Source organism: Trichoderma ghanense, assembly GCF_004382785.1.
Source record: "Trichoderma ghanense strain CCMA-1212 chromosome Unknown scaffold_0, whole genome shotgun sequence".
Lineage (NCBI taxonomy): Eukaryota > Fungi > Ascomycota > Sordariomycetes > Hypocreales > Hypocreaceae > Trichoderma > Trichoderma ghanense.
In genome coordinates, this window is record NW_027395663.1 from 2,345,986 (window position 1) to 2,372,132 (window position 26,147).

The window sequence follows — 26,147 nt, forward strand, 5'->3', positions numbered from 1 at the left end:
AAGAAAACAAACCCGGAAAGTAAAGGCAGAAATCTTTCACCAACCGCTCAGCCGCATGGAATTGGCCACAACCAGGGCTTTCCGGTGGTCAAAAAATGACAGATCCCCGTCCTCATCCGTCGGCTGCAGTTCATCTTCATGGTCTGGCGCTCCTCCATCCTCTCGCGTGGGAGGGAAAGCTGGAACGCCATTCCACTGGCGGCTATAGCGGTGCCGCAGCTCCAGAATACCTCGCCGTTGAAGGTCGTAGCGGAAACCAAGGGCGACGGCTTCCTTCCACAGGCTAGGTATTATCGTGCCCTTCGCGATACTCTCGAGGGTAGGGAGGCCGACCAACGAGTCAGAGGGACACTTATTATCCCGAATAAGCGTCAGTTCCTGAACTTCAGGGGCAAGGTGCGGATCGCGCTCAGCCTCTGTGGATTTGAGACGAATCAGACCAGCCCCGTTGCCGTACAGAGGTGCCTCCTTGTTGAACTCGAGATGCACCAGCCCCCACAAGGGACACACAATGTCCAGCAGGTTCAACTTCCAGGCCTTGCAGTGGTCTTTCTCGTCGTCCAGATCCCGCTGCAGAATGCAGGCGCAGCAAGTTCGCCTGATCCGTGGGAGGTATTTGGCATGGCTGGGGAACAATTCCCGAAAAGTCTCATATCCGCAGGACGAGCAGAAGTACTTCCGGCCCATCTGCTTCGTGTAGTACACGGGCCAGTCCTGACCGAGATTGGTTTCAACGGCGATGCGAATCGGCTTGAGCAGGTCATACGTGGCCTGCGTCCTCTTCTCGTCCCGATCGGGGTCTTCGTCGTCTACCTCCAGATATCGATATAGGGCATCCAAGAAGCAATAGGGGCCCAGGGGGACGTTGGGCACCTTTGCCAGCCAGTCCATCAACGCGCCGTCTTTCTCAAACAGCTGACCAAGGTCCATTGCCTTTGCCTTCATCACAGCCTTGAGAAGAATGCCGTAGAAGCCTCGCTGCCCCAGGTCCATTGCCAAGGGGCCCCAGGTGAGGCCGTAGGTCGCTGCGTTCTGGTGCTGATACGGCATGCCGTCCTCGAAATTGGGATAGAAGTCAAACCCCTTGATTGCTGGCATTTCCTTCTCTCGGCGACCAGTGTTGATCTCATGGATGAGGTCTAGGATAGGGATTACGTCGCCAAAATGAATAAGGGGGCATCTGTACACGCCCACCCGGACGACATGAGGCATCCCGCGCATCATGGCGGCAAGCATTCGACGGTCAACCAACGGCACATCATGCAAGTGCACCACTTCAATGTAGGTGCTGACAGTGTGCATTTCCGTCACTGGCAACATTGTTAGAACCAGTGCTTCAGAATTCTCGAGACGGTGCCTCAATGCTGTCACAAGGCACGTACTTAGCTTCTGTAAGGAATCCATGGCAATGCTGAGTGGCATCTGATACTGCTTGTTGCCGCTCCCTTCGAACTGATTGGCCGACCACATAGTTTTGAGAGCCTTCAAGGACCCCATGATGTTGATGGCCTCTTTGTTGTCGTGCCACCATTCCACTGCACTCCTTGTGGTTCGAGGGTCAATCTCCGTATCTTCCGTAACCCAATAGGGTCCATTTGAGCGCAAGCATTGGCGTCGGAACCTCCTCGCCTTTTGGAAGAACTCATGCTCTGCTCCGATCGCCCGCATCTTTTGGCCGTCACGATGTCCTTGGGACTCTAGCTTTTGACGCATTGCCACCCATTTATCCGAATTGACTGGAAAACTGTACTTGGAGAGTACGTCTTTGATCTCATGGGTGTATTGAGTGGGAAGCATGGCAACGAAGACGGTGGAAGGGCTCTTGGCTTTGTACGAGCTAGAGGAGAAGTCCCATTGATTCTATTTCTCTGTCAGACAAACAGTGTGCTCTGATCTGTAAGACTTGGACATGAGGGCGACTTACCGCGTTTTCAGTGACCAGTTTGAACATCTTGCTGGACGTCATCGCTAGGTTCATAACAACTTTGTGGCCGTGGGCAAAGACGTGGTTGAGCATGTTTGCTCCCATTTGACTGTGATTCATGAGTGATTCCATCGTGAGTTGCTCTCTGCGGCCGTTCGTGTCCGCTTCAGGAGAGAGAGTCTTGTTCACTGCCTCCGAGGCAATCTTCTCGAGCCTCTCTGTGAGATACCAAGGCCCCTATAACCGCTCATCAGCTTTGCTCAACTCAAACGCTGCTTCTGTTTTTCTCGACTTACCCTGGTCAGGGGTCCAGAGGAGCTCATGGCGTTACGGGCGGCATTGGAGCGAAGCCTGCCAGAGCGAACCCTTCGCCCAGTCGTCGAAACGTCCGCAATATCTAGCTTGCGTCGCTGACGTTCCCGAAAGGTTCTTCGACTTGGACGATGGATCTTTTTCCTGAGTTGACTTATAGACTCTTGTTCCAATTCCTTGAGCGGTCTAGCCGTGACTCTCGGATGGAATCCAGCTTTTTCCAGCCGCTTTCTGGACTCTATCATCCCGTATCGACTGAGAGGAGCTATAAAGGGGTAAGTATTACCTAGCTTTGCTTCAGGTATGGCATGACTTACAAGAGCGGTCTTCTCTGAGCTCCATGGCTTAGGTTTTTCTCCTTTTGAGATCGTTCCCAGTGTGCAAGATAATGGAAGCTTTATGATGAGCTTCTTGAGATAACAGGATCGTAACTCAAGAAGGTACCTAGCCATTAGTGTATCAGTTACATCAGCTCTTGAAAGTTGTTGCCTTTGCTAAGTAGTCATCTGTGCCAGCAGACAAGGGGACAAGCGTCTTGTTCAGTGGTGACATATGGCTTGCGGCATGGTTCTGATTTGTCAAAAGGAACACTACTGTCCACGATGATGGGAATAACAACCATTCATGCACTGGGGGAGGCAACCTGAAGCAGCGAGGCAGTGATACTGATGATATATAGCTCTGTTGAAGAGTGCTGTTGGGTTCAAAAGCGGCTAGGGTTGGGTTGCCCAGTGTCAGAGGTACGAATCCTGCGTCTTCTTCGACATCGGAGGACCAGAAAAAAAAAAAAAGAGAGAGAGAGAGAGAGAGAGAAGACGAAGAGAGAGACGAAGGTATTCTTGAGTCAATCACGACTAAAGTCCCAAGGCCCAAGGCCTCGTTCTGCACGTTTCAGGGAAGAAAGGAGACACGCAACAACAGGACAATGAGAGGACCAAGTGTGATGGGTATGGAAGGGTGCGTGAAGCTATGTAAAATCACGGACTGATGATGGAAGAGATGTGATGGCGATAGAGATGTACGAGCCGATGCAAGGTGGAATGAATCTGACGGCGCCATATTGACTTACCAAATGGGCGTGGACAGAGTCCTCGAAAGGAAAATCAAAGAATCACGAAAGATATCAGGGCCTTGAACAAGGGGTTGGAGTCGATGCTTGATGAAAGATGGAGGGTGCGAAGAATCTCGATGTTGGCTGAGGTAGAGGGAGAAAGAAGGGCGATGGATGGGAGAGTGGGAGAGTAGAAGAGAGAGCGCTGGGGAAGAGGAGGATGGAAAGTAGGAGGGGGACGTGGAAAATCCAGGCAAACCGCGAGGCACGTGTGGGCCGCACGCACAACGCAACTCGAGGCTCGGCAGCACTGCAGCTCGGCTCCAGGAGCAACTGATAGGAACAGCTTCTGCAACACTGACTGCTTGCCAGCTGTGAATCAGGATTGCCTCCCCCATGAATCATAAGGTAGCTCGCAGCTGGAGGTCTTTGCAGTTAGGTCCAGGGGCCATCTAGCTACTGCTAGGTAGCCTCTGTTACCTTCTCCCCTGGAAGACTCTTGCACCTGATATTGCCATTTGATGTCAGGGAGATCTCGACAGATTTTGGTCATACCTGCGTGCACTTTTAAGTCACTCGTGTTCAGCCTTGCCTTGGCCCCTGAACACCTCTGCCGGTTGCTTCAGCCGTCTCTCAGCAGCAAACTCCCAGATTCTGCGTTCACAAGCTCTGCACCTTCCAATCGCTTTTGAACAAAATCAGCCTTCATCCTTGTCCCAGCACTCCTCCCCTGTTCATCTATCTACCCGCTACTTCTCCGCAGTACGAATAGCCCTTTACTCTCCAAGGCTCTCCGACGGCTTTCCAGGTGCGATTTCACGATGTTGTCTAGTAGGGATTATGCCTTTGAGTAGGTGGGCAGCAAAGACTGCAGTCTCCAGGCACTTTTTCAGCATCATATCTCACGCATCTGATAGTGGGAGACTACTGGTAGGTACCTAGTAGGTCATCTATGCGTTGTCATCGATGGCAACTGCCTTCGCACTATCTACTCCCTTGCTCTTTCCTCTCGAACGGTATGACGCCAAGACGGACCCAGCCCACGAACCCTAAGCATCAAGGCATCAGCCTCCTCGCTCAGACTCCAAGTCTACAACAATTCCGCCTGCTCCCAAACACAAAGAAACCTACAGAAAACCAATCGAAAGACGGCTTGGCGGCGACGCGCGGTCGATCTTGTCTTTGGCAATGCCCAGGGCTGCTGCCTGGCTTCTTTACACAAGCGGCTCGAAACACGACTTCGATTCAGATGCCATGCATTTCGTCATGTCTCAATAGACCGGGAGTTCGTCTGTCTACCAAGACGCATTGCCAAGATGCTCGACGCTGTCGGAGGCAACGGAAAAGCGGTTGCTTGTTGGTTGTAGAGCATCTCGGGTAAAGGGCCATTCCGAAGTACGTGTCTCCCATTGTTCTCAAAGAAGTGGTGATCTGAAAGATCATGAACCTGTCAACTTTGACACCAAGCTTCCCCACAGATGGCGAGACGAAGAGAGCTAATCTACTCTGCCTTTCACAGTAGAAGGGCATTTCCAGAACTGTCACCCCAATTGCTAGCGAAAACGAGACCACAATACATTCCGACATCCTATTCGAGCCCTTGGCAGATATAAAATCATATCGATCGACGAATTTTGATGAAAGAGAAGTACATGTCGCAACAGAAACCAAAAGCAAACTTGACATAACCATGATCGATTTTCTATCAAACGTTCTTCAAGTCATGACACTCAAGAATAACAAGGCACAGTGGAAAGAAAATCCAAGGTATCTTGTTTCAAAATCTTGCACAGCACGTCGCCGAGATTAGACAGGTGACTATGGCCCGAGAAGCATGGATAGAATGCAAACTACATGTAAGTGAGCCGTGGCTAATTCGGGATACTTCTCGCCTTATGCTCTGCAACAAGATACAGAGATTAGCTCCCCAGATTTCTAACGAGCCTTGCTTCGAGATCTCGGAGTCAAGTATGCCAAAGCCACCATATACAGAGACTGCTGGATAAGGACAACTCATCCTTTCTCATCAGGTTGTCAAGCAACAGGATAGCCAAAAGTCCAGCGAAAGGTTGGGAACAGCAATCTAGCAACGAGATGGCCACCCCTTTGGTTGGTTACAAGGCGTTACGTGTAGCTTAAGCACATACATCTATCGTCTATGACAGTCGGACAATTGCTAATCAGTGTCTAGAGAGCCGCTTCTTGAGCTGCCCGTCTCGAATCGAATCGTTGAAGATACACAAACAACGTCGCTAGATAAGCCTAGAGTGCCCCCAGTTCATGCTCTACCGTACGGCCGACAACTTCTCTCATATAACGAATCTCTTCTCACCGTGTACAAAGGCATCGGGTGGTCCATCAGTTCTCCAGAAGGCTTGAGCTGGATTCGTTATCGGTCAGCCCAGACTTGAACTCTCTATATGATATCCGACGCATTGTCGCCGGACCCAGACTCGAATATCTCCGAATCGCGAACCAAGCCCGATATCTAGGGTATCATTTGCGCTGATTTCCGCCAGCACAGTTCTCCAGAAAGTGCCTGGATGTGGAGACAGATGGCTGTCATCACGCTCACAAGAACAAGAAGGGAAAAGACACATCGATAACGATTGCGAAAGCGTACGTTAATTGTGGCCGATTCCAAAGGGACGGTCGGCGATCACGTCAACTGAATTCAGCTGCTCCAGCCAAATCACAGGTTGAGATGGGAGTCGTCCGAGTCAGAGCACCTCTATTCCGTACAATCGCACGCCACCGATCTAACCGGGGGGAAAAGGGATCACACGACTCGAGATCCGGCACCGCCTTCTCCGCCGATCGAATCCCGCACCATTCTCGTTGTCGTGTCCCACCAGTTTCCTTTAGAGGCCCGGATACAGTTACACGCCCTACGCCCTATGGGATGATAGAGCAAGAATTCCCTTTGACGTCCTCTCCCATCATGCAGACACCGTTATATCAAATGACGAACACCAATGAGTACTCGCGGGCTTGCACTTCATGTCCAACTGCCGTATCCCGAAGGCAATGACATCAATTAGCAGCCGGCAATCATGCATTTAAATCGGCAATGCGGTATTATGTATGTGGACGGACTTGCCAGCTGCCTGTATCGGCCAAGAGGATCGTGTTCCGGGCAGCGGCATGACAATGGCCTCCGTTCTGCGTGCATTGAATGGCCGGATGCTGCAGATTTACGTACAGGGATTTGTCTGCCTCTTGCCCAACCAAGATTCCGATGCAGAGTCACACCACCTCGGCCAATGAAGCGGATGTGCCACCGTGACTTGAAACAGTTGCCCGAGAGCTGATACGAGGGAGACGACGAGGGACAAGGCGCGGGTTTCCATCTCTGGCCGGTGCCGCCGGCCGTGAAGCGGACCGAGGACAAGAAGAAAGGATGAAGCCAGAGATGATCCAACGGCATGATTGGAGTCCGGGAAATGGCGGCCTCCCGCTCGGGAACCTGCTTTGACGTACGACTACTTCCGGTGTGGGTGCTTACAATTATGCCCGCTTTGGTCGTGTATCAAGTGACGGAGCAGACCATCATACGATTCGCTGCCTCGCGCCTTGATACAACAGGCCGAGGCATTACCTGGAGTATGGTTGCTTGTACCAGCTTTGCACCTCTCGAATATTACGTGGATTGGAACCACGAGACTGCCTCGATGCGCTGCAGATTTCTGCGAAATGGCCAACACACACACGGACGCACACACTTGTAGGGTATCGGTTGAAGACTCTGGAAGCCGCCCAGGGCCAAGCTCCAACGGCCGTCCCCACCGGTGACAGCAAAGCGGGGTGAATTTGGCGATCAAGATGCGCCTCTGAAGATCCAGTTGACGGGCGGCAAAGCGGTGCTCCTCTGTCTTTAGCTGCCTCTTTTTTCGCTTCTTTTTTCGTGCTTGGATCCGTGCAACTCCCGAGCAGTGGAGTCGTGGCTTGTCGTCACGAAGGTGCCTTGGCGTTGCCATACCTTAAGCTAAAGAGAGCGGCGTCGTATTTGATCGTTCATTGCAATTCTCAGGGGTGAAGGTGATTGACTGATTTGGATGATTCTGTTTCTATTATTAGGGAGGTGGACCAGCCACCGGAAAGACTTTTGAACGGGACATTGAGATCCAATCTCGTGTTTTGCTCCGGACAATTAATGGAATTTCCAAAGACGAGACTGAAAGGAACGAAGATGGAAACTTTAATAGAAACAAGTTATTAATAATGAAATGTTTCATCTTGTTTTTCCGGTTCTACCAGCAAAAACCATCACATTTTCATGTCGCGCTAAGGTCCCCTCTAGTTACATGGAGCAAATTCATGCCTGAGCTACTACTACCTAAGGTAAGGTAGGTAGGGGAAGTAGATTCAATTTGTCGGGTATCTTGACTCGAAGCTTCTGGCAGCGGGAACGAGAATGCAAGCAGCTACTTGTCAAGTACCAAGGTCATCACATTTCGAAATGACAGATAAATATTGGGCAAATGCAATCGGCGTCATATTGCCTCACCGGAAGAAGAAGTAGAGCAGGTGAGCTCTGTTGGCGTCAGGTACCCAAAGCAAATGAAGCCTGAGTCTCCTCTTGTCAAAACATCCAGATAATACAAGTTCTAACAAGGATATTGCTTCAATCACTCTCAAATACTAAACATGTACAACCATTGAGAAAGATATGCTCGGCAGAGGAAACAAAGAAAGAGACGGATTCCATACACCGAGACTTGCCGAACGATCTTCATCTTGTTTGATCTTCCCACGACGACGGCCCACGAACTTATCCAGCACCTCTCATTTGATGGACTTGGCAAAGGAATGCAACCCCCCTTGTCACATTAGATGAAAATCTCTTTTTCCCTTTCTTCTTTCTTTGCCGGGCTTAATTCTGCTAAAACAATGGGTCTGGGAACCCTGTTATTTATTTTTTCCCTCTTATTCCCCTTCTAATTACCTACGGACTAGGGATGTGCTTGTAAGGCATCTTCCTTGCTTTTTGTTCTCTCTCTCTCATCGGAGATACTGGCCGGGTCGGGGGACTCTTTTCTTGGCTACAGGTACTATAAGGCACCTGGTATTAGTGGTTTGCAGAAGTACCTAGCCTGGTATCACAGGCATGGCTCGTGTGAAGATGCATGGCAGAGGGAAGTACAAGTATTTATAGAATACCACTTCGTAAAGAAGAAGACGAAGAGAATATGAGAGGTGAGAGATGAGAGATGAGCACTGTGCTGTACATACAGAAACATCACGGAGGACAAGGCAAGGGCTGAATGTGTAGGTACTACCCAAGGTACAACACTTCAGCGAAGTGATACGGGAGCGTACTCTCTGCTGAGCGGCTTGTTGATGAGAAAGGGGTCATATCGAGCAGCCTAGATACTAATTCATGGAAATGAAAATTAAACTGCCAGGGACAGGGCGGACAAGACAAAAACAGAGAGCATGTTGCTCTTCCTTCCAGTGACCGACAAAAAGCACCCGTCGCGACAATACGAATCTGCGCCATCGCCTCATCGGATTGCATCGCATCGCATCGAAGCGCATCGAAGCAGCAACCTGCACCTGCGTCGCATCGTCCGCATCACGCACCCTCACCCGCAACCTGCAGCGCATCGCATCAGAAACCAGGAAAAAGGCGCCTCGAAAACCGCAAACAATAGCGCGCAACCCGTGCACTCGTCTCCCTGCCTGCCCCTCACATGCTCGGCGCTAGGGCGTCACATGGCCGGATGACAACAACGTGGTGGTGCAAGCTAAGAGGATAGAAGGGCTGTGAATGGGTGTGTGCGAGGCGATGAGTGAGTGAGTTTGTCTGTCTGTCTGTTTTGTTATCTGGTCTGGCCGTGTGGAATGTGTGTGCGTGATGGCCATTGGATGCTGCTCTTTTGTTCGTCCGCGCAGGTAAGAAACGACAGCCGGGACGAGAGGCTCGACAGACGACGGGCTTCACACCATCACCAAACGGCGCGAGTTGGTTGCAAGTGACCTGCCGAATGGCCCCTTGTTCGCTGCATGTCCATACTGTACATGCGCCTTTCCTGCGTCCAATCTCGCCGATGGCAGAGGAGAGTCAGAGTAGAGTCAAATTGTAGGCATCTTGTCTTTGGTTTGTTCACCCTCTCTCGCATATACATCAGGTACAGTCTCCGTACTTGTACATGAGAAGGGGGGCAAAGGGATCCAACGCGCCACTTTTGTGCAGCCAAGTGCCATCTCGGTACTTGAGTCCCCAGGCCGCTGCTCCTGGTTGGTCCAGATCCCCGGCAGGGCGTCAAGGTACAGGTACTCCATACGGTACCTTACCTGTCACATCACGGCCAATGCAAGGCCATGAGGGAGGGGAGAGAACAGGCAGATAGGTACTTAGATGCTCGTAATTCTGGCACCACGGAAGCACTGATGCCACCTCTCACATCTACCTACCTACCTACCTGGTACTAGAAGCTGTAGCAGCAGCAGAGGTTCCTTCAATCACTCGCACGCGCACTGCAGTTAGCTGTTTGCATGGCCCGAGGTATGTAGGGGGTTACCAGAGGAGAAGAGATCAACCGTGAGGAGAACCATCGGGACGTCTCCTCGGGTCGCCGCATCTCGAGGAGACAGCAAGCAGCAGGGCCAGACATTGAGACGGCCGCTCCCTCGTCCCAACGGGCTCCATCCAGCCGCAGCAGCAGCAGCATCCTCCTGCATGGCTGTAAATTGACATCAGTTACATACGTTGGAAAATGATCGTGGCAATAGTCGCAGTGTTGTACAGTAGATGCGAGCACGTACAAGATACTCCGGACGGCTCGAGTCGAAAGCCTCCCTCCAATCAAGCCTGCGCTCGAGTTTCACCGCCACTCATCAGGGCGGCTTCTTTCTTGTTGCAGGAGAATCAGGAGGTCGAGAGACGGCCCCCTTTGATTGATGGGCAGGTTGGGCAAGACCTCTCTGCTGTCACTCTCCTCCTCCTGCGGCCACCCCCTGGCCACCCCCCTGGTCTGCCCTATCTCTTTTTTTTTCCTGCTGCTCACTTCTGCGACGTCGACGTCGGTACTAGCCCGTAAACTCGAACAGTGGTACCATTTTTCTGCCCGTGATCCACCGTGTCGAAAGAGGAAGAAAGCATGTACTAACAATAAAAGACCGGTTCGACCTTGAAGCTGTCATGCGGTTCGCGCCACGGCCCAGAAGCAAGTTCGGCGCCCACTAGATGGACTAAAGAGTAAGCCTCGAGACCAAGTGTTTCTCCGGTCGACAAGCAAAGAAAAAAGAAAAGCCCCCAGAGGAAGAAAACAGCAGAACCGTTGACGCCGGCGAGGGATCGACAAGGCAGTTGGACGGACTGTTTCCCGCAAGGTGCAGTTGCCGCGATTTAGCCGGCGCGAATGACACATGGCAAGGGGACAGTGCTCGACACTGGGCTGGCGCTTGTACCTCCCGTATCAAATGAAGAACAACCTGAGCCCTGCAAACGATGCTGAGATGAAGAGATCAGAATGGCTGGACCGCAGGGTTTTCCTTCATTTTGGCGTCGACGAGAACGAGATAGGAGACGGCGAGAACCGAGTGATTGAGTTGGAAGCTCTGATCCAGTCATTTCCTTCTTTATTTCTCGCCTACTTCATCTTCATCGTCGCTCTCGTTCTGCCGCGTGCAGATCGCTGTTTGCTGCTAATTACGCGTAATGGCTCAAATGGACCTGGATGCCCGTTTCTTTCATCAATGTCCTCGAGAATGAGCAATCCCACGCTGCACCGCGAGCCGACATTCGCCATCCCGGCCGGCCGTCCACTTTTCCACCAAGGACCTGTAATGAAGCAAATCAATGCGCACTACTCGTACAGTACCTCCGTACCCAAGCTCGGTCTGCCGTGTATCTCGAACAGAAGCCCAGCGTGTAGTTTCAGGCGTCGGGCGAAAAAAGGGGGGGTGGGCGCCTAATCTCGATGTCCATGTACGAAGTGCTTGCATTACCCAGAGCAGACGCCCAACCATCACCATTGCTTTGTGTCAGTAGCTGCTCTCTTGTTCATCTTGGTAGGGGAAACCAGACGCTGGTATCAATATGCCCGGATGGAGCAATAGTATCAAGTCGGCAATCCTTACATATCAAACGCTGCTCTACTGCTCGCACCAGGGCTGGTGCTGATACTAGCAGATACCACTAGCCGCCAGAGGCATCACCAGACGGATGGCCTCCCGTATCACCTTGGAGATGCGCAGCTGCAGCAGGCGAAAGATGGATCGTGGGGCAGGCAAGATAATCTAAGATGGCCCATTCGAGCACACAGACGGCCAAGGGTTCACGGCGATCCCCATGTCGAGCAAAAGCTTCCACGGGACGGGTTCGAGCTTCTACAGAGCTTGTACTTGACTCTCGCATGATGCTTCGTGCGTTTGCCCATGTAAGGTACGCGGATTCCCGACTCGGTTCCCCGTGCTCAAGCCCTCGTCATGACTGTAGAGTGCCCTTTTGCCCCGGCCAGTCTTATCGGCGACCCGTGGCCCAGACGGGACAAAGGAACAAAGGAGAAGGGCTGTCCTGCTCGTTGAAATGAGAAGTGGAGGCTGGGAGTCATTTCACCTCGACGACGAGCAAGCCAGAACAGCTCAGAGTACCTTGCGACAAGGACCACGCCGGGACCGTGCGAGCAGCGGCAGAGGCAGCACGGCCTGCAAGTACCTGGCCCGTTCGGGGCAGACCCGCCGCGAGCCCTGGCTCCTGGGTGGCTGCCGAACATTTCTGCCCGCCCACTAGCGCAGGCCGGTCGCGGGTCTGCAATTTCAGGCCCACTCGCTTAAAGCCCGCACGGACCAGCTGCGGCCCACTGCAGCCACTGCAACCACTGCGACCCTCCCCCCAGCGAGTCTCAGGGCATTTCACGCCGCCGGCGCAGCGCTAGCCGGCCTTGACACAGCGAGCCACTGGCCCACTGGGAGCTTCTCCCGCCGTGGCGTCACTGCATGGCTGGCGATAGTAGACGGATAGACAGACAACGACACGACGCGGACATTCAGTCGAGCCACTCGCTGCTGCAGCCGCATGTGCTCAGCTGTGCTCTTGTCTGAGGTGTCGATTCATCGTCTCCAAGGCCCCTCCTCCCCCCCCAAAAGGGTCTGCAGGGTTGCTTCCAGGCCTTCTGCCCACTGGTCACACAGGCCAAGCTCGCCATTTCTTTGCCCTCCACCCCCCCTGGCCGCTCTTATTTTTCTGGCCCAGTCCTCCTCCACGGCAAAGCAAATAAGTAGCCCTGGCCACCCCCTTCTGCTACCGACTCTCCTTCTTCTTCCTCCTCCCACTTTCTTTCTTCACTCACGCTTCACCAGCGCCCGTTTTCCCCATACACCATCCAAAAGGCTTTTTCTGGATCCTTCTTTTTTTAATACCCCCCTTTGTTTGTTGTGATACCCCCGCGCTTTAAAGATACCCTTTTTTCTATCCAGAATGGCTGAGGAACAGAAGCCCGTTGAGGTCGCCGCCCCGGTGATCAAGGAGGAGACCGCTCCTGCCGTTGAGGAGGCGCCCGCTGTTGAGGCTGCCCCCGTCGCTGTCGTTGAGGACAAGCCCGCGGAGGAGGCGAAGCCGGCCGAGGCTGAGGAGGCCGAGCCCGCCAAGGAGGAGGACAAGAAGGAGGAGGAGGCCAAGCCCGTCGAGGAGGGCTTCCTGGGACACAAGGCCCAGGGCGCCAGCTTCCCCAAGTGAGTAGCGACAAACAAGCCGAGTTGCTTCTGCGTGGAGAGAACCGCGAGTTCGCTGACCAGCGTCGCCCAACAGGAACCTCATCGCCAGCAAGGCCTTCTTCTTCTTCGGCAACGAGGCCGTTGAGACCGAGGTCCTCGCCGCCTACAAGAAGGCCGAGAAGCACGTCGAGGTTGCCCAGCACAACATCGCCTGGGCTGCGCACACTGGCAAGGGTCTTTTGTTCATTGGTGATAAGAAGGCCCCCCATGGCGTCATCAACCTGGTATGTGGCCGTCGCCTTGCTGTCGGTACCTTGCGAATCTGTAGCTGACCCTGAGATTGTTTGCAGGCTGATGCCACCGAGCCTGAGACCGACGGCTCTCACAAGTTCCACTTCTCTGCCAAGGGCAACAAGCACACCTTCAAGGCCAACTCTGCCGCCGAGCGCGACAACTGGGTTGCTCAGCTGAAGGCCAAGATTGCCGAGGCCAAGGAGCTCGCCGCCGCCGTCACTGAGTCTGAGGTCTACAAGCAGACCATTGAGAGCCTCAAGCCCGCTGCCAAGGAGGACAAGGCCGAGCCCGCCAAGGACGAGGCCGCCCCCGCTGAGGAGGCTGCTCCCAAGGCCGACGAGCCTGCTGCCGAGGAGGAGGCCGCCGCCAAGGAGGAGACCAAGGACGAGCTCAAGGTCGAGGAGCCCAAGCGCCGCTCCGCTAGCCGCAAGCGCACTTCTTTCTTCAACTTTGGCAAGAAGGAGGAGAAGAAGGACGAGTCCAAGACCGAGGAGGCCGCCCCCGCCGCCGAGACTCCCGTCGTTGTCGAGCCCGTCGCCGAGGGCGAGGCTCCTGCTGCTGAGGAGGTCCCCGTTGTCGCCGAGCCCGCTGCTGAGGGTGAGACCAAGGCCGCTGAGGAGGCTCAGCCCGAGTCCCCCAAGGAGAAGCCTGCCGTCAACAAGCGCAGCAGCTTCTTCGGCAACGTCTTCTCCAAGAAGGAGAAGAAGGCTGCCGACGTCAAGCCCGAGGCTGAGTCTCCCAAGGAGGAGGACGAGGCTGCCGCCACCAGCGAGGCTGCCCCCGTCATCCCTCCCGTCGAGGCCACCACTCCCCTGGCTGTCGATGTCAGCAGCCCTGCCACCGTCCCCACTGAGACCACTGAGGCTGCTGTGACCAACGGCGAGACCAAGAAGGACAAGGAGAAGCGCAAGTCTTCCCTGCCCTTCACCTTTGGCAAGCGTGACAAGTCTCCCGGCCCCGGCTCCGAGGGCGAGGAGAAGTCCAGCAAGGGCGCGTTCTCCAAGCTCCGTGCTACCATCAAGGGCAAGGGCGTCGCCAAGCCTGAGGACAAGCCTGCCGAGGAGGCCAAGGAGGAGGAGGCCATCAAGGAGGAGGAGGAGACTCCCGCCGCCACCGAGGAGGCCCCCAAGGAGGAGGAGGTCGCCAAGCCTGAGGAGGCCGAGGCCGAGAACAAGCCCGAGGCCGCCGCCGCCGCCGCTCCCGTCGTCACTGCGGCCGCTTAGAGGACTCGTCGACAGTGAGAGCTTTACGACTTCAAGAAGACACACTTTGCAAAACTTTCCTTTGATATAATTGTCACCGAAAAAAAAACCGCATGAGAGGACTGGGAATGGAAGGATCTGCATTTCTTCACAAGATACCAAGATACCCTGTCGAGACTGCTTTCACTGATACCACTTTCCATTTTTTTTTTTTTTTTTTTTTTTTTTTTTTTTTTTTTTTTTTTTTTTTTTTGCACGTCGATTTGGACGAGGACCAGAAAGGAGAAGAAAAAAAAACAATCTCTGACATTTGTGAGAGACAAAAAAAATCTTGATGTTGCTAGTATACAGCATTCGCGTTCTGCTTTGTTCGATACCCGGGAGGAGGAAGATAATTAATACCTAATATAAAGATGATGTGTGTCTAACTGTTTGTCTACTCTTGCATTGTGAAATAACTTTCCTCTGTTCTATTCATGATGCATTCTTTGCGATTCTTCTCTTGCTTGCTGTTGAGTTTGGGATAGTATTTTAACAAAGAGTTAATGAAGAATGCGAATTTCAATCCATGGTACTTGAAGCAATTTACCTTTGCTCCTTTGCTCCTTTGTATTAGGTACCTACACATGATGGAGAGAAGGAATCACAACTTGATTCATTGATTTGTAGTTTCATGTAAGAAACAATAGACCGCCAAGAAATTGAAAATAGTAAGGAAAAAGCTCCATCACTCCCCACTATTTACGCTTATATACAAGAATAATTGGTAGGTAAACCAGCCCAACTCCTCCACAGGTTCGCCCTGTTTCTTTCTACGCGTATGCATGGACAGAGTTCATCCGCGCCTTACCTCGGACGTTCACATCCCACAGCCTTGTCCCAAGTCATTCAGAGCCTCGTCCCACCATCTCGCATAGAGAGAAAACAAAAACTTCAGCTACGAGGTAGAAACGACACAACTTGGCCACGACCAAAAACTGCAAAATGGTGATATTCCGTGTTCGTATTTCTTTCGGAATCCTATGATTATCTGCTTCCCGCATCACCACTTTTTGTTGTACCACATTCGTCGATGTCGATCCATCCATGCATTTATATGTCGCTCTGTGTCTCAGCACATGCTCTAGTGTATATCATGTGTTGTCGGCGCTTCTCGCAGCGCTTCTCGCGTGTCCCTTTGTATTTCCTCCAAAGTCGTATATGCAATCAAGTCTTTGTACAAAAGACGAATAAAGGACAAGAGAAAACAAAACATTGGTATCTGAGGTCAACAGCCTCGTATATGCTGACAAGATTGAACACACACACACAGAGAAAAGAAAGAAATATGAAAAGAGTTTCAAATCCCTGGCCGGCTGTTTTCGTATCCGAGTCCGCCTGCTGTCGTGTTCCCAAGAATGTGCATGAAATGAAGACTCAAGCCTCCCTCAAATAGAGCCTAAAGGAAACCAAAAAACGCCCGGCTCGCAAATGACACGCTGGGCACCCGCATGTATGAAGATCTAACGAAAAGAGTTTAGGAGTAAAAGAAGAATAAGTTTTCAACAGATGTCGCTTCCGCAAGGCAGCAAATGGCAAGCGGAACAAATGAAGCATATCATATTGACTTTGGCGCGACTGCTCCGTTCAAAAGGGTGTGAGACTGAATATTCACCGCTGCTCTTTTCATGCGTCTCTCGACACCGAAAGGCTCTGGTATTTGCCCACTAGCTCCTCGATTTTAGGCAGTAGCTCGGGAATCCGGAATGGCTTGGAGATAACATCATCCTGTACACAAATCAGCGGTTAGCAACATGTATCCATGACGTGAGGGCCAAGACGACTTGGTGGGCTCAACTCACAATTCCTGCGGCCTTTGCGTTTTCAATCTGCTCAGGCCGTGCGTATGCGGTGACCGCAATGATGGGGATATGTTTGATGATTGTCCCTTCCTTCTCGAGCTGGCGAATCTTTCGCGCGCAAGTCATGCCGTCCATGATGGGCATCTCCAAGTCCATCAGGATGACGGAAATGTCCACGCCTTCGTCTTCTTGGCCTGCCCAGAATCTCGATTTTTCCAATGTCTGCAGCGCCTCTCGGCCATGGTTGGCCACAAACGTATTGTTGCCGTAATTCCGCAACTGTCGCTGCAAAACCTTTTGGTTCACGATATTGTCTTCGACGATGAGCACGTCGAATAGGGGGCTGCGACCTGCATCCGACTGACATCGCGACGCGGGACCGCTCACAGGCTGACCGCTGGTAGCCGGAGCCTGAATCTTGCGCTCGAGCTTGAACGGCGTGATGTGCTCATACTGGGAGGGGGGGTTCAGGCATTTCCGGCTCTGAACGTAGAAGCTAAACTTGCTCCCAGCGTCCTTTTGGGAGGAAACGCCAATCTGACCGCCTTGCATCTCCGTCAGGATCCTCGAGATGAACAGCCCCAAGCCAGAGCCGCCGTACTGCACATGCGTCCGAGGCGAGGCCTGCTGGAAACGCTGGAACAAAACCTTCATTTCCTCGTCGCCCAGGCCGGCGCCGGTGTCTTCCACCGAGCAGTGGATGTTGAAACGCTCACCGGCCCCCCACTCCTCTTCGTTGTCGATATCCATGCCGACGGTCCGCTGTATGTCGTTTCGTTCAAAGTAAAACGTCCCCTGGCTGGTAACCTCCGATATATCCTTGGTCGCGCACATGCTGACGGTGATGGCCCGCCTTTCTCGGCCCTGGGTGAATTTGATGGCGTTGGTCATGAGGTTGATGAGTACTTGCCTCAGCCGGGATGGATCTAGCTTGGCCCAGGTAACCCCGTATGTCTCGAAGCTGTTGTCGACGCGAAACTCAAAGTCGATGTCGTGGGCCAGCAGTTCCGACTCGAACATCTTGAGCGTCCGGTGAACGACCTTGATCGGCTGTTCATCGACGGGAGTGACGGCCAGCAAGTTGGAGTCGAGCTTCGACAGCGTCAGGATGTCATCGACGATGCGCTTCTGGTGGCTGGCGCACAAGTTGATGGTGTTAGCAGCATCGAGGCAAGACTCCAGAAGGGCGTCCACCTCTACCCTGTCCGAATGGGCCGTGAACGAGCCTATGCTGTTGGCGATCTGGTCCACGCACTGAAGAATGGCCGACAAGGGGTTCCTCATTTCATGGCTTGTAATGTCGATGAAGTTCTCCTGCTGTCGCTTGAGCTCCACAGCCTCCTCGCGCCTCTCGTTTTGCACCTTTTCCGCCCACTTTTGAGACGAGATGTCTGTGATGCAGCCAAATATGGACGCCAGGTTGCCATCGGGGTCCTTCTCGGGAAACGCGCTCATCAGGACCCAGGTGTCGACGGTGTGGTCTCCGCACAGCTGACTGCAGTTGAATCGAAACTCCACCGAGATGGTCACCTTTTCCTCCAGCAGCCTCGTCCAGGCGGCTTCCAGGTCCGGCCTATCTTCGATTCGTACGCTATCCATCCAGGCAACGCCTATTTGTTCGGATCGAGAGTGTCGAGAAATCTGCCACCACATATCGTTGCAGTAGTTGATGTGGCCCTTTTGGTCAGCAATGAACATTCCGACTGGCGCGAACTCGGCCATCCGCGTAAACTTCGTTTCCAGCTCATTGGCTTCTTGCGTACGTTGCAAAAGCTGCTCCGAGAGTTCCTGACGATCCAAAGCAGCCAAGTGAGCTGCTCGCTGTCCACGCCGAATTTCCTCCTCAAACAGGAGAACCGAGGCCATGGAAGTAGCCAGCTGCCGCGATAAGAGGTGGATGAAGAGCTTGTAGTCGTCGTCGTACGGTCGCCGGGGGTTCACGCCAAGCACAATGAAGCCCGTCACAGCGTCGCCAGTGGTTGTGGGGATGATGGGGAAGACGACGATTGTCCTGCAAGGGTCACCGAAGCCCCGCCACTCAAATCCATCTATGAGATGCTTTGGCAAGGTGCCGTCATCCTCGGATAGCACAACAGGAGCTCCGCCCCCTGCCAGCGACTGTCGCACGTAAGGCGCAAACCCTTCGTCTGATGTGCGTAGGTCCAAGGTCGGGGGGGCCGCCACGTGGCCCTCTGGGACACCAGGAGCTCCTTCGAGGACAAGCTGGGGAGAGTAAATCTGACTACCAGAGTGCAGCGATGATACCTCGCTCTCGGCCTCGTCTTTGACGGAGTAGATCATGCTGAAGGGTATGTCGTACTCGTTGAAGGCCAGTCCTTTCCTTACTTGCGGCCAGAACTCGTTGACGGAAGCTGCCGACGCCGTTCGCTCTCCTATCTCTCGCAGGGTCAGCATTCGGCGCTCGTTGATTCTGCGCCGGGTGTTTTCGAAACTAGGGTTGAATAGACCGACGACCTCGCCATCTTCGCCGAGGAGGGGAATGATGGACCATGAGAAAAAGGTCTCTTCCAGGAAGCCATGTCGGTTGATGAAGAGCTGGTCGTCATGCTTCATGGTCGCTTGGCCAGACTCCCAAGCAGACTGGAATATCGGGGCAAAATCCTCAAAGAGCTCGACCCAGCCCTCCGAATACCGCTTGCCCATGAGAGATGGATGCTTGCTGCCAGCCAATGCCACATATGCAGCGTTGTATATGCTGACATAGTCGCGGCCCCAGTACATGGCGGCCGGGTTGGGGCTTCCCATGACCATGTTGGCCATGGCCCTCAGGTTGTAGCCCCATTCGCTCATGGGGCCAAGAGGCGTAGACGCCCAGTCCACCGATTTTGCCAACTTGATGTGCTCGGGCAAACTGTCGCTGTAGGGAATCCTGGTCCAGTCGAAAGTCGACCTTACAGGCTGCGACTGCAGTACCTCGTTGGTAAAGTCATCGGGGTGTCGCCGGTTGATGTCGTATATCGGCTGAATGGTGCCGGTTGCGGGAGTTATGTCGGTTGTGTCCATGGGCTCAATGGTGGTATCCTTCGCGGTAGCGGTGCCAAAGTAGTCCGGCGGCTCAGGAATGTCGGCAGCGGGTGTAGCTGGAGTCGATATGCAGCGGCCACTGTCGTCTTGCCCTAGCATGGGTGCGTCTCCGTCCCCCTCCTCCTCCTCCTCCTCCTCTTCCATCATGGGCATTGGCGAGGCTGCGTGGGTGGCGGGGCAGGTGATATTTCCGCTGATGAATCGAAATCGACGCCGCAAAGTTGTGCACACCCACGTAATTCCCCCGTATTCGTATCTTGATGAAGGAACATTGGGGGAGTCGACACCTGTGGCCATCGCCCAGGCCTTGAAGCCGCTGAACTCATCTGTAGGCCCGGGACTGGCAGGATTCTCTTGGTCGGGGTTCAGCAGACTGTGGAGGGACTCAGCCGCGCGCAGGGAGGCGTTGTGGTAGACCGTAGGTAAGCCGGGGCGGTGGGCGTTTGCCGGACTTGCTAGGTCTATCAGGAACGTGGGCCTGTCATCATGCTCGAGAAGTTCAAGAACGCCAACACCCTGAAGCATCTGCAAGCCAGGGGGTAGGCTGCGCATATCGGGGCTCAGGGAGGGCGCCGACATGTCCATGGACGAGGGCGTGCTGCCGGAGAGGGCGGCGCTCGTGGAGCTGACGCTCGCTCTTGGGAGCTTCAGCGTGGTGACTACGCCTGAGGTTTCGTCGCGAGCATGTGCTAGGATGGCCGAGGCCACGTCCGAGACAGGGACGCTGTGAGGGCGAGCAAAGTGCCTCGCCGGGGCGTGAGAAAAGAAGAGGGGCGAAACGGCATCGTCGCGGTTCAGCTGGACTGAGCTCACGGAGGTCAAAGGGAACATAGCGTCGCCCAGCATATCGAGTCTCCGGGGGGGAGAGGCTCCAGTACGAGGCTTCTTCACCGGCACCGACCCCATTGCTTGGTCGTCCTTGACTTTGCGCGACTGGCGCTTTCCGATGCTGTCAGCGGACGGCAGACTGGCAGCCACGGCTTGGCTAAGGCTTGGATAGCTCCTGTGCGATGGTAGGGCCGCGATGGGTTGTGTAGGGGGTGGCGAACCAACTCGGTATGTGTGGTTACTGTCGGCATGCCATTGCGTCGGCAGGCCTGCCGAATGGTATCTCGAGTGGTCCAGGCAGCCCTGAGAAAGGTGAGAGGCGGTGCTGCGGAAGGGTGAAGTGACCCTCTCCAGCGCGGCAGCGAGAGGTCGCGGAGAGGTTACAGTGGTTTCCTCACCAGAGGCGGCGGCGGGATCTGGCAACCCGGAATCAAACGCGCCGGTAGCCCGAGTCGGCGGCGATGCTGAAGACGCTTGCGAGATGGCCGTAGAAGAAAATGCAGAGGCTGAGGCCGAGGCTGAGGCAGAGGCGAAATCAGAGTCAGAGACCGGCGCGGAGGTAGAAGCGGAGGCAGAGGCGAAGCCAGGGCAAGCTGCGGAGCTCTCGTCCTTGTCCTGCATCAAGGCGCCGGAGGGGTGTTGGACGAGGACGAATATGCCAGAAGGCAGAAGAGACAGCCGTCGGTTCGATGCGATTCGAAAAAAAACCTGGCACAGAACACGAACACGGCAGGCGGCCGATGAAGACCAAGACCCAAGATTCGGCCTGCACTGACGGGACAGCGGGGTTATGGCGAGACGTCGCGCTACCAGAGCGTCGAACCTTGCCAGGACCGGCCGGAATAGCGCACTGTTAGGGACCTGGGAAAGCTAGGCCCAGTAGGGGGTCGAGATCGAGATGGCCCGGCGAACGAGGGTTTGGGTGGATGATGGATGGGGTGGATAGCGGAGCGTTGATCCTCGCTGGAGACAGAGCCGCACCTCCAACGGCCGCGGAGGCATCAACGGGTATAAACGAGCGACGGGCGGGCAGCAGATGGCCGGCGACGGTTGACGAAGGGGTGGTTTGCGCGTATAGGCGAAGACGGCAGTGTCAGGAGGGGGAGAAGGAGGAGGGGGAGCTGCGTCTTGTCCTGAACAAGACAAGAAGCGTGGCGAGGCAAAGGCGCTGGAATCCAATGGCCGAGGACTGTATCCTGCTTATCGTGGTAGGTATATTCTCAGGGACGACACGGCAGGGCTTATCTGTGCGAGTTATGGCGAGACGGCGCCCGTATTCCGTACCGTATGTACAGGCCGGAAGAGCAAAAGGGGGATCAAATTGCAAACCTAAGCAGCAACACACAGCTTTGATGAGCGATCGAGAAGCGACCAGGGCGGAGCCGACAGAGCGAGCATACAAGTACAGGCACACACCACAAACACACCACAGGCACAGGTGCAGGCACAGGTGCAGGCACAGGTGCAGGCACAGGTACAGGGACGGGCACAGCAGAGCTGCGATTGCAAGCTGCAGGTCGCAAAGGCCGTGATGAACTTGGCTTTTGCTTGGCCGTTGATCCCAGGCGAGTGCCGGGCTGCTGGAGGTCGAGAAGCTCAGCTCAGACAGAGTCTAGAGGTAGAGGGCCAGGGGATGATTGACAGTCCCGACAATAAGGGTCGTGTGGTGGTGGGACTGCTGATCTGATCAGCACCGACTCTGGCTGTGGAGATGCAGCAGTTGATCGTGAGCAGAGCGCTGATCACCAGCAAAATCATCGATGGCAGCAACCAGACGGCCAGCTAGCTCCAGAGCACGGCGGTTTTCGCATCATGCCATGCCTGCTTGTGCCATGCCGGCACCTGGACCGGAGATGCATGCTAGCGGTGCACGGCTCGCCTCTTCTCTCGTGCTAGCAGCTGAGCGGGTGCCACGACGTGTATGAAGTACCGTGCTAACAGCTCCGCGATGGCCATTGGCCGCTTCGGGCGAGCAAAGCAGGGAGAAGACGGGGGGGGGGGAACAGCATTGTCTCGGTGGGGGATGCAAAAGGCCCCATTCCGCTCAAGGTCTGACCATCACGGGTCCTGCTATTTTGCCGTTTTTCTCTCCCGTCTGTTTCCCCCAACCTGCTTGCAACATCCCATATCACACATGTGCTTACGGTGTGTCCCTCGGTGTTCCCCTCCCCGCTACGGACACTGTGCCGTGCACCAATCCCAGGGCGTCTCAGGTAGACGGTCGGCGCTGCAGCATAGTGCATACAAAGACTATGCGCACCGTCGTCGGGCGTTTCGAGCAGCTTCTTACTTGCACCTTTTACATGCGCCTCGCGAGGATGGAGCTGCTCGGGTAATTCCCATCCTCCACAGGCCGCCTGCTAACAGATTCGCGAAAGACCGCGTCCGAGATGGAGTCCATTCTCAAACTGTGGCGGTTTACGGCTGTCTCCAGCTAACGTACGGAGTGCTGGTATGGAGATGTTTGCAACAAGTCGTATCTTGCCCGTACCTTGCCTGTGAAAGATGACCGATGCATACATCAGAGAGAGACAGCACCTCTCGTCATACAGCTGTTCGTATGTACCCCGTAGGAGCACGGGCAGTTGTATCTTACTCCATCCTTGGTGCTCGGTGTTAAGAAAGAAAAAATCATTTTCGATTTCTGAGCGCGAGGCGAATTCAGAGTCCCGCTGGGCCTCAACTCCCACCATCGACCGGTCTAGATCTCTTTGCGCCGCCGGCTAGGACAGGGGCCGGAGGGGAATGAAAAAAACTGGTTTTTTTTTAGGACGGCAAGAAAGGAAAAAAGGCATCGGACGGAGAATTGGGTGTTGGTGAAGGGGATGTCAGGGATCCAGCCGGTTCTTGTTCCTTTCATTGCATCTTCTCTTAACTTGATGGCCCTGATGGAGACTTCAGGAACACCCACTCACACGTACCTTAAGTTCGTGCATTCACGAGCTTGCGCATATCATTTACTCTGGTGGTCTATACGGCTCTTGGCTCTTCCCTATGAAAAGAAGCTTATTAAGAGTATGGGCCCACCTCCACGGCGCTCCACTCCTGCAGAAAAAAAAGGGATATCATAAGCGAGGGCGAAAAAAGAGAACAGAGAAAAAGAGAGAGAGAGAGAGAGAGAGAGATGAGCAGACGTCTTGATGGAGCAAACTATGGGCATCTTTCTGCATGGCATTTTGTGAGAGAAACGAAGAAGGTTGATATCAACGTGGAAGAAGTGACCGCATCGGCTTTTCGCAAAGGCTTGCGACATGGAAAGAGCAACAGGCTCATACTGTTGCTCTTCGATCATTGTGCCTTCTTCTGATGGTTCCATTACATCAATCGCTGCGTCATATCTAGTACCTAGGTAAACGTTGAACGTTTCGTCACAACTTCAGATGTTTCACCGACTTCGCAGGTTACATGTATTAGTTAAGGTAATCGCGGGATACGGGTGTAGCATCACCTGGCGTCAAAGAACGGTTGACTACAGGAACAGTGTGTGTTTGCCCTTGAAGGACCAAGAGCGAACATTTATAGGCAAGATTGGTAGGTTCCAGGTTGACAAGAAAGACGCGACTATTGCATGCACTTGAAGGTCGGAACGTTGGGGGCCGTTGGAGTATACTATATGTATTGTCGACATTCCTCTTGTACGTCCGCGCTATCCGTTATCTCCTGTCGACTAAGTTTGCTGCCTGGGTGGTATTACTCTACGTGTACTCTGCAGACTCGGCCAACATGCAGCCCCTTGGTGACATTGGTGGATTACTTTCCGCTGCCGGTGAGCCTTTTATCACGTAGGTGATATGTACAAGCAGGATACCACGCACTACCTACCACCTACCTAGTAGAGGTAGTGTAAAGTTCATGCTGTTAAGGTACGGGAATTGCATCATCTTGAATTCCAGCCGACATACCTTGTGTATTGGAGACTTCCAGCAGCAGAACGTGCCTTGACACGGCTTCGACATCAGCCGGTGTCAGTAGCCCAACACTTCCAAGTCGCTCCCCGAAACGTAATCAAGAGCATTCGAAGCTTCTTCGGCTCAAGAATAAGAGGCACTATTCAGGATGCAAGATTGACGATATCGATAGAGGATAGGCAGCTTGTCCAAGGGCCACAATACTTCGTAATTTCCCCCCCCAGTGGGCTCTTTCTTATCCGAAATTTTCTCCGTTTGTAGCAAATCGCATGGTACTTCTCTGCCAAGTGAGGTTCATCGCCTACACTCTTGTCTCGTCTTGCCGCGCGAGATGGACGGGTGCCGTCCCGGGCGGAGAAACATGTGGGGGCCGAAAAGAGGAAAATTGGCACATCATCACCCTTGCAAGGTTGCCTCGAGGCCTTGTATCACGCACTTCTATCTGCACTGTCTGCAGTTGATGAATATCATTGACAAGATGGCGTGGCGGCGACTTGAAAAAAAGCAAGATGCCAGAGCGGAAGAGGCGTCGCCGGCTCAAAGTCAAAAGGCAAGACAGTCAGCTTACACTCAGCCTCTGGCTGGAACGACAAATTACATCTTAGACCGAGATGGCAAAGCAAAGGTCTGGCCAATTCACGCTACGAAGAAGATTGATGCACAAGAACGGGAGGATTTGCGTCCCTTGCATGACATAAGGCACTTGCTATGTGGGTTCAAACGATAAAAGGTGGTGTTGGGTGGTGTAAGTGCGCTATGGAGATATAAAATGTATGAGCCAACAACGAAGCTGCTCCTCACAGCTCGCATTTCCCCTCTTCATGTTTGCAGCACGAAAACGATGGCACTCAGACCGTAAGATTGGTGGCGCCCAGGCACCGCTTAAGGCCAGAGACAGGCCCAATGGCCAAGACGCACGCCGGCACACCAGTGGCGCCACCCATCGGCCGTGTCACCAAATAGGAATTCGAGGGCGTTGTTGCGCGAACGCTTTTGAACACGAGGGTGTATTATCTGTACATGTATCATTGCTTGGTACATTGAAGTTGTAGGTAGAACTGCAGTGGGTGGTACTACCAGCATGGAACCAACATGTGGCGGATGGATGCCGAGCCGAGCGCCATCTGCTCGATACTTGCTGCAAGAAACGTGCTCGGCATCACCAGCAGCCAGGGATCGGGCGCATAATTAAACCACGAGCTCTTGCTGCAGCACAGTCCATCTCATGTCGACATCTCTCCCCTTTCGCCCTTGGATGCATTGCTGAGAGTGAAAGAACGGGGGAAAAAAGGCACTCAAACCGCTATCTCATTGGCCGGCCGCCGCCAATCGTGCCATGCATCTGCGATCGTGGGCGCTTAAAACAACTGGAGAGCCGCCGCTGCGATTGGCCGGGCCTGTTGCCTGTCACCCGGCAGCCGCCCAATCAGGGCCTGTGCAAGCCCATCACAGGCTCAAGCGCCCGCACCCTGCAGAACCAGCTTCCCCACCTCCCCCGGCCAGCAGCGCTGAGGTGCCGTCCAACAGTGGCTTCAGTGGCCGCTGAGGGGACCGAGCAAGCAGCAGCCAAGAGGCGCCGGTTCCCTCTCACGGGCCCTTTAAACGGCCAGCGTCCCCCCCTTTCAGTGAGAGAAGGGATGGGGGAACTCGATCTGAACTGATCTGATCAGATTTGGCAAGTTCGCGACGATTCTCGACTGCAGGAGCTGTGCGTGTTCCGCAGTGGCTTTGACGATTTGATCTTGGCAAAGAACGAAGAAAGACAGCCTGGAGCTGAAGCACGGGTGTCATTTCTCTGCCGCATCTCGACGACAACTCAGACGACAGACAGAGAGAGAGAGAGACTCTGGGCGCTGACGCAGCGGATCGATCGATCGGTATCGAAGCGCGTCTGCAGACATGAGCCTGTGAGCCTGCCGCGAATCTGAGCTCCCTGCATATATGCAATCAACGGCTGGAGGATCCGATCTCGGGCAGACCATCGATCATCGCGAGCGACGCCAGTCGGCCAGCAAGAGATAGGAAAGCATCTACCTCGACGACAACAAGGGAGAAGAATAGCAGTCAAGCAGGACGACCAAA

At 54.0% G+C, this 26,147-nt stretch overlaps 4 protein-coding genes across 4 annotated transcripts; all 4 read right to left on the reverse strand.

The window, feature by feature from the left end:
• Positions 1-36: 36 nt before the first annotated feature.
• Positions 37-2,501, reverse strand: CCMA1212_000800 (uncharacterized protein; the record flags this gene model as incomplete). The annotated part of the gene is made up of 4 exons (XM_073698257.1): positions 2,221-2,501; positions 1,925-2,161; positions 1,383-1,860; positions 37-1,310 (listed from the first exon to the last, which is right to left on the reverse strand). Exons 1-4 carry the CDS (start codon positions 2,479-2,481, stop codon positions 37-39), a joined length of 2,250 nt encoding a protein of 749 aa, XP_073562743.1. The 5' UTR covers positions 2,482-2,501.
• A 6,861-nt stretch (positions 2,502-9,362) lies between these two features.
• CCMA1212_000801 (uncharacterized protein) lies at positions 9,363-9,572 on the reverse strand (the record flags this gene model as incomplete). Its single annotated transcript, XM_073698258.1, has 1 exon — positions 9,363-9,572. One exon carries the CDS (start codon positions 9,570-9,572, stop codon positions 9,363-9,365), a length of 210 nt encoding a protein of 69 aa, XP_073562744.1.
• A 3,130-nt stretch (positions 9,573-12,702) lies between these two features.
• On the reverse strand, positions 12,703-14,646 carry CCMA1212_000803 (uncharacterized protein; the record flags this gene model as incomplete). The annotated part of the gene is made up of 3 exons (XM_073698259.1): positions 12,703-12,956; positions 12,982-14,493; positions 14,640-14,646. 3 exons carry the CDS (start codon positions 14,644-14,646, stop codon positions 12,703-12,705), a joined length of 1,773 nt encoding a protein of 590 aa, XP_073562745.1.
• A 1,462-nt stretch (positions 14,647-16,108) lies between these two features.
• On the reverse strand, positions 16,109-20,778 carry CCMA1212_000804 (Hybrid signal transduction histidine kinase K; the record flags this gene model as incomplete). The annotated part of the gene is made up of 2 exons (XM_073698260.1): positions 16,109-16,210; positions 16,285-20,778. The coding sequence occupies 2 exons, from the start codon at positions 20,776-20,778 to the stop codon at positions 16,109-16,111; spliced, it is 4,596 nt and encodes a 1,531-aa protein (XP_073562740.1).
• Positions 20,779-26,147: the final 5,369 nt, after the last annotated feature.